General features: G+C 35.9%; 1 protein-coding gene across 3 annotated transcripts; it reads left to right on the top strand.

The window, feature by feature from the left end:
- Positions 1-602: 602 nt before the first annotated feature.
- Positions 603-7,535, top strand: LOC107483415 (serine/threonine-protein kinase STY46). 3 transcript variants are annotated; one of them, XM_052260019.1, is made up of 12 exons: positions 603-1,405; positions 2,043-2,463; positions 2,537-3,191; positions 3,454-3,494; positions 3,777-3,845; positions 4,381-4,481; positions 4,585-4,663; positions 4,761-4,859; positions 4,955-5,073; positions 5,240-5,321; positions 5,465-5,559; positions 6,993-7,535. In XM_052260019.1, the coding sequence occupies exons 1-12, from the start codon at positions 960-962 to the stop codon at positions 7,117-7,119; spliced, it is 2,334 nt and encodes a 777-aa protein (XP_052115979.1). In that variant the 5' UTR covers positions 603-959; the 3' UTR covers positions 7,120-7,535. The 3 variants fall into 3 exon arrangements, with proteins under 3 accessions (XP_052115979.1, XP_052115978.1, XP_015959519.1); XM_016104033.3 differs by having other exon boundaries at positions 606-1,405; positions 4,955-5,023; positions 5,190-5,321; XM_052260018.1 differs by lacking the exons at positions 5,240-5,321; positions 5,465-5,559; positions 6,993-7,535 and having other exon boundaries at positions 2,666-3,191; positions 4,955-5,174.
- Positions 7,536-8,051: the final 516 nt, after the last annotated feature.

The raw sequence follows: 8,051 nt of genomic DNA, 5'->3' as shown, positions 1-8,051 counted from the left end.
TTAAAATTTAAATATATTTTTAATATTTAAAATTATTTATCTAATTTATATATGCATTTAGATCCAAATATAAAATTTAAATATTTTTTTAAACGGTTACCGCCTCTAACAAAATATAATTTTAGTGAATTTTTACATAAATTTCTATCTCTTCAATCGTTTATGTATAAAATTTTAAAATTTTATATGTCGTAATAATTTATATAAATTGATTATACCACTTAGATTATAAGCATTTTAAAAATATTATATTTAAATAATTTTAGCGTTTACTTTATTTATATGTGCAATCTCACTATAAATTCATTGCACTTAAAATGGTTACATTAAAAGAAACAGAGAAATGAAAGAAAGAAAGAATGGTGGTGATTTCATCCTAAAGAAAGAGACCGGAATGACCAAGTCCTAATTCTTATTTGAGTACCAACTAACATGAAGACAGGTTCCACACAAATGGGAGATATTGGTAGTTTAAATAATAACTTTGTCTAAAAAAGCATAAATAACTATGAAAGAAAATAAAAAATATTTAATTATTTACCTATTTATTTATTTATTAAGATTATTCTTAGTAGGAATTATTAGAAAGAGAAATCATTGGGTTGGGTGTAGTAGTGACGTAGTGTACAGCTTCATCCTTCCAGTCTCTACCCTTCATGAAAAAAAAAAAAAAATTAAAAAAGGATAATCGATAAATAAATATATAAATTCACTTTCCCATTCTAATTTCTAATTTAATGTATTATTCTCTTTTTCTTCCTTCTTACTCTGAAGTTGATCAACTTCAAAATCTGTGTGTGCCATTTTTCTTGCGCCAACACAGAAACAAAGAATCAAGCTCGAAACTTTTTCCTCTTTGATTCAATGGGTAGAAGCGAATCGAAGATTTGATCTGTGTTAAGTTGGGTAAGAATTGCTCAGAGAATAAAGGAAGGGAAAAATAAAAAATAAAAACCAAAATGGGAACTTCAGAAGCAAAAGAAGAAGAGCTTGTGAAGAAGATAGAGAAGCTTGAAGCTGGCCATGTTCAGCTGAAGCATGAGATGTCGAAGCTGAAGCTATCTGAACGCCGCCATCATCACCGCCACAGGTCGCACTCCTTGTCGCCGCAGCGTTCGAGGCTTGGCGGTTGTGGCGGTGGCGGGGGTGCTGCTGCTGGTTGTAACAACAAAGGGTCTTCTTCTTCACCCTTGAAGAGGGAGAGTCGCAACAGCAATAATCATAATCATAATCACAATCAGAACCAGAATCAGAATGAAGATGGTGATGGTGATTGTGATGGTGATGGTGATGGTGATGTTGTTGGTGTGAATGTTGGCCTTAGTGAGAAGCAGTATATGAACATTTTGCAGTCAATGGGGCACTCGCTTCATATTCTGGATCTTCAATGCCGGATTATATATTGGTCAGTAACTCAATTTCTTTTCCTTTTCTTTTCTGTGTAGAACATGATACCTAAAAATGCTGGTCAAATTTAGTTGTTTTTATAGACAAATTAGTAGTCAAGGTCATCAAGTTCTAGGGTTATTTTGCAAATTCTTAGAAATCTACAAGTATAGGGTTCCCAAATTGAGTTTGAGTTATGTTTTACAATTCAAGTTTAATAGATTTTAGGTTAATTCTCAAGTTTGACAACTTTTTTAGTATTCCCTAAGAAGGTCTAATTTTATCATTCAAGGGTAAAGTATGTTTTTTCGCTAAGGATTGTGATTTTCTTCAAGAATACCGTGACATTTAATTTCATTCAATTTTGTTCTTAATATCTTCGATTTGTGTCAAAATTACCTTTGGACATTTTCAATTTTGTCCCTAACGTTTTAATTACCTATGCCAGATGAATTTGTCCGTGATGTTTTCCACCAAGGACTAATTTTGGACTTTATTCTTGTTTATTTGTTGTTATTGATGTAGTTTATCAAGTTTTGTTGTGTGGGGTGTTTGTTGTTAATTTTGCAGATATTAAGGTAAGGTTTACCTTTTTCCTAAAGAAAATGGAAGAAAAGTAAAGGGGTTTGCCTTCAGTATGTGTAATGTTTTTGCAGGAATCCTAGTGCCGAAAATCTGTATGGTTATGCAGCAGTAGAGGCTCTTGGAAAAGATGGGATTGAGCTGCTCGTAGACCCTATTGATTTCGGCTTAGCATATGATGTTTTCAACCATGTCACTGTGGGGGAGAGTTGGAGCGGCCAGTTCCCTGCCAAGAACAAGATGGGGGAGAAATTTTCAGTTGTGGCAACCAACACACCATTCTATGATGACGATAGGAAGTTGATTGGGGTTATCTGTGTGTCCATTGATTCTAGACCCTTTCTTGAAACTCGAGCTACTTTATCAGATGTGAAGAATGCTGCACCAGGTTCAGACTTGGATTATAACCACGCGAAGAGTGGCATTTCAAATAAACTTGGCCTTGACTCTCAGCAGCCACTTCAAGTTGCTCTAGCATCCAAAATTTCTAATTTGGTTAGTTCAATTCTTTTTTGTCCTATTTAAGTATGTAACTTGGCATATCTTGATATTACAACCATTAAAACAGGCATCAAAGGTGAGTAATAAAGTTAAGTCAAGAATGCGGACAGGAGAAAATGGTGTTGACCGTTATGGTTGGAGCGGAGAAAGTCATCATTCTGATCAGAGTTTTTCGGATTGTGTTTTTTCTGACCAGAAAGAGGATGGTAATTCCAGTGGAGCTAGCACTCCCAGAGGTGATGTACCACCTCCATTCGGTGTATTTTGTCATGTTGAAGAGAAATCACCAGCTAAATCTTTGAGAGACTCTGGTGACGATGGCGAAGGAAAACCAATTCACAAGATCATAACTTCTAAAGCTGAAGCATGGATTCAAAAGAGAACATTGTCATGGCCATGGAGAGGAAATGGTCAAGCTGGATCCGAGGCAAGAAATGTTCCTGTTGCTAGGCCACTGGTGCAGAATGATCAAGAACATGAACTGGTTAATCAGATGAATCTTTCTTCCGAGTCCAAGATGGAAGTCCAGGCAGGTAATCGGCCTGTTAATAATGAGGCTTCAGGATCGTGGTCCTCAGTTAACGTTAACAGTACTAGCAGTACCAGCAGCTGCGGCAGTGGCAGCAGTGGTGCTGTCAATAATAAAGTGGATATTGATACCGATTGCTTGGATTATGAAATCTTGTGGGAGGACCTCACAATTGGAGAACAAATTGGGCAAGGTAGCCATGCTCTTAACTAGATAAGCACAGAAGAGAAAATATGTTTTTGATAACTTCTATGCTTCAACAGGAAAAAAAAAAAAAAGAAAAAAAAAACAGTTGTCAAACAATCTTCCTGTGTTACCAAAATTTTTGAAATTTTGTTTCTTCTTTTTGGGGTCTAAATAATTTGGTTCCCCTTTAAAAGTTAAAACCCAAATATTTAGTGATTAATTGTTATTTGTGGTATATTACTTTTTACCTTTATGTTGTTGCATTGCAGGTTCTTGTGGAACTGTATATCATGCCCTGTGGTATGGATCAGTATGTTCTTTTCCCTTCCTGTAGTTTCTACATTTTAGTTGATGGTTTCTTGCACTGTAGGATAATAATGTTAAAAGTTTTTTTAACATTATTATGGTAATTATTATGTTGCAGCTCAAATTTATTACATTTTAGTAATATAAGATTCCTTAATGTGTTAAAATACAACATTCTATGGACTTCAATGCAATGTTAGATTTTCTGAAGGCATGTAAAATTCATGTGGCATATGCCAATTAAATTTTGCTATGCTGATTTCATCTCATTTCCATATTTCTGCAGGATGTTGCGGTCAAAGTATTCTCAAAGCAAGAATATTCAGAGGATGTGATACTATCCTTCAGACAAGAGGTGCGCTTTTTGCATTTAATATTCTGGTTTGCCTATTATGTTGGAAACAGACTAAATCTTGTCCAAAAGGTGTAGAAGGTAGCTTACATTTAAACAATTACCAAACCTTTGATTTCTAAGGTAACCGAGGGGGACAATTTTGTTAGAACATAATTTTTCTTCTGTGAATTATGCTATGGTCATTGCCTTTTTACCTTTTAGTGCTTTCTTATTTTCAAAACTAACATTTATTGCTTTATATATCACTCTAATAGTCTAATGTTGAAGGTCAGAGTTTTGGTCTCTTAATATGTGAACTTAGTTCTTTTATCAAAATGAGAAAAATAAATAGACACTTGGTTCTTTACTTTTATTAAAAAAGAAATAGAAAATGAAAAAGAAAAATATGTGAACTTGGTTCAGAATGCTAATCATGTGTTTGAGATTGCCTCATTAATTTTAGATACATTCCACTTCATATTGTAGTTTTTCCATTAGTTATTGAACCTTCACAAATTTGTTTATAGTATTGATTTGCACTGTCTTTTGATTGAAGGTGTCTGTCTTGAAAAGACTTCGCCATCCAAATATTATTCTCTTCATGGGGGCAGTGACTTCACCTCAACGTCTCTGCATTGTGACAGAGTTTCTCCCACGGTTTGTACCAAATTTTGTTTAATAGTTTGTAGTGCTGCCATGTGTTGCAAAATATAGATTTGAGCTAATTGTTGTTTCATTCATTTGTACTCTATCAATGCAGTGGAAGCTTGTTTCGTTTGCTCCAAAGAAATACATCCAAACTTGACTGGAGACGGCGAGTTCATATGGCTTTAGATATCGTGAGTATCAAAACAATGTCAAGGAATAGTATCATGTTCATTTTCTCCCCTCTTTTCCCCTTTTGAAAAATTGATTTCAGACGATGTTCTTCTGCAGGCACGTGGTGTGAATTATCTTCATCGTTGCAGCCCCCCTATTGTTCATCGAGATTTGAAGTCTTCAAATCTCCTAGTTGACAAGAATTGGACTGTGAAGGTCTGCAAAATGTCTGATTTCTTTATTCTTTCGCTTAACTTCTTGGGAAAGTTTTCTGTTTGGTCAGAAATGTTAATGCATGTTTACCTTAACAGGTTGGTGATTTTGGTCTTTCACGCCTTAAGCATGAAACATATCTCACAACCAAAACAGGAAAGGGCACGGTATGCTTTCAATATTTATTTATTTTTCGGGGCCATAAGATCTTTGGTTTGTTTAGAATACTTCCCTTTAAAACTTGTTAGAGCTACAGGGTCAAAATATAAAACAAAACAAAACATGTTGCTAATTCTGTTAGGATCTTTTGCCTTTGTAGCCTCATAAGTTAAGATTGAAATTTCACATTGGATATCTGATTATGCTGCTTCTCGGGACTTCAGGTCCGATGTGTACAGCTTTGGGGTGATATTGTGGGAACTTGCAACTGAAAAGATCCCGTGGGATACTCTCAATGCAATGCAGGTATTTTTTTCATCTGTAATGAATTCTTGAAAAAATAAACCGATATGAACATCTCTATTTTGTTGTTGTAATGTGTATATTTCATTGACGGCTCATGTGCAGTGGCTGCAAATATGAACGCAGTTTTTCTTGGATTCTTGCAGGTTATTGGGGCTGTAGGGTTTATGAACCATCGGTTAGAAATTCCGGCAGATGTTGATCCGCAGTGGGCTTCTATAATGGAGAGCTGCTGGCATAGGTTTGCATGCTTGTCACTCATACTTTGTTACTTTTAGAAAGGGTTAAGTACTTTTTTTTGTCCTAAGGTCTTGGGTCAAAATCAAAATCGTCCCTAGCTGTTTTTTTATTAAAATCACTGTCAACGTTACAAAACATTATAAAATCATCTTTTTGTCCATGAACGACATTTTTTCGGACGATTTTGCCCTTAAACAAAAATAACAAAAAAACTCCCCTTAATATAAAACACCAGATCCAACCGGAGGCACGGCCATCCCTGGACTCCACCGCTGGGTTCCACCAGATCCATCCCCTTTTCCACGCCACACTCCCTCACTTCCTTCAGAAGCCGCAAGCTCTTCCCTTCCTCCTCTGCTTCCTCCTTATCCTCAGTTCCTCACATGGATCTCCTTCACCATCCACCATTCCTCTTCTTCCTCCTCCGCCCGCCTCCAATGATTTCCGTCACCGCTAACAGAATCAACCCGCGACGCAGATAGAATGGCCAACCTTGTTAGGTTCAGCTCCTCCGTCACCTGCCCTGTCGCTAAGGACACCCGCGGTTGGCTCCTTGACCCTATCTCGCTAGCTCGAGCTTCTGACATTTTAGGTTTTTCTTTTTCCCCTCTAATTGATATAGTAGTTTTTAAATTGAATATCGTTGAACGTGTATTTAGCCATCTGTCTGGTTCATAGATTGGAGATTAGCATATTTATAATGTGATTATGCAAAGGAGCAGGGTCAAATTGAAGTTGAGAATTTTTTGGTGGAGTAGCGGGAAGGCAAAGCGAATCTGGTCTGGGCGTGGAGTCAGATTGATGGATGAAGAGTGGTATGGTGGTGGTGGTGGTGGTGACTGATGATGATGCAGGGGTTAGTGGTGAGGGGAGGGATTTTTTTTAATGGCAAAATCGTCTGAAAGATGTCGTTTATGGACAAAAGGATGATTTTATAATGTTTGTAACGTTGAGGATGATTTTAATAAGAACAAAAGGTCAGGGACGATTTTGATTTTGACCCAAGACATGGGGACAAAAAAAGTACTTAACCATTTTAAAAACAAACGAAAAAATTCCTTCCGCACAGTTTTGAATATCAAGACATAAATTTTATTAGATAAATGTCCTAATTGTGGGTAAGTTTTACAACTCTTTTGAGCATAACTGTTTAATTAGTTCACGTAACTGACTTTAAGTTGCGAAGACTTGATTTATTATAGATTATGGCTTGTAATATGATTTGAAATTCTTCGGATTTGGTTAGTTTGTTTATTGTTTTTTTCCTCTCTAACTAATTTAATTATCAACTTCTTCTATGGGTTCTCTTTTTTTTGTTATTTTACATCAATTATTAAACAATATTGGATATCTGTCATACTTCATATTATTTTGAAGCCAATTTGGTGCAATTACTAACTATGCTAACTCACATCTTTTGTCCATTACTACCAGCGATCCGGCTCAGCGACCAACATTCCAGGAACTTGTGGAAAGGCTCAGAGAAATGCAGAGACGACATGCCATTCAGCTCCAGGCGGCTCGTTCTGCCAGCGGTGGAAGCAATCAGAAGGAATCTTAAGACACAGCCCCCTTTGAGATGGTTTCTTTTTTGTCACTCATGGCTAATGCGTAAGGATTTTTTTGCACATTGATGATGAGTTGATGAGGTGTACAAGTAGCTTGTCTCACGGTTTGGCAGTGTTGCAGGTTGGCATTCTTGTTCATCAATGTTTACCGAGGAGTCGTATTAAATGATAAAAGAGAAGTAGGAAAAGGGTTAGAAAACTAGTTTATGGTCCTTTTGTGTTTCTATAATGGCACCATCTTCAATTGATTAGTGATGCACTGATGCTTATGTTTGGAGTCTTCTTGTGTATAGAAGTTTCTCATTATCATCATTGTAATCTTATATGGACAAAGTTTGTGACATCTTTTCTTTAGCTGTAAAGAAACTTAGAGAAAACTGAAAAGAAAAGTGCTTTGGTATTACTCATAGTTACATGAATCCACCAATTAAGTAGCATTTCATATACCAAATTACCAATTCATCTGCATACCAATACGTTATATGTATATTTTTTACATAAAATATTTTATATATGGGGTATTGCGTATCGCACACCCGTTCTCATAGCGAAATCTATTGCCGAAATCTATTGTTTTTAATGTAACTATGGTATTACTATAGAGATAGGGCTCATAAAGTTTGTATTCTTTTAAATTCAAGTTAGTTAGGATTGGGATCTCTGTCATTGTCCACTTGAACTTTGAAGAAGGAGACAGATTAACACGATGGATTGACACTTTTAGTTGAATTATCATTGATTGTGTTTTCTATTGAATTTTTATTTGGATGACAGGATGAGTCATCTTTCTGGGAATGTAGTGCAAGTAGTATTGGATAACATTAAGCCATAAAAAAGGGTAGGGACTATACAATATCTGCATGGGGATTTAATTCATGAAAGGATGTGTCAGTATTGATAAGTAATGATTTCATGACTTCGTCGA

The sequence above is a fragment of the Arachis duranensis genome, chromosome 4 (genome assembly GCF_000817695.3).
Source record: "Arachis duranensis cultivar V14167 chromosome 4, aradu.V14167.gnm2.J7QH, whole genome shotgun sequence".
Lineage (NCBI taxonomy): Eukaryota > Viridiplantae > Streptophyta > Magnoliopsida > Fabales > Fabaceae > Arachis > Arachis duranensis.
Note: the sequence above shows the minus strand (reverse complement) of the source record. Positions and strands in the feature narration are given on the sequence as shown.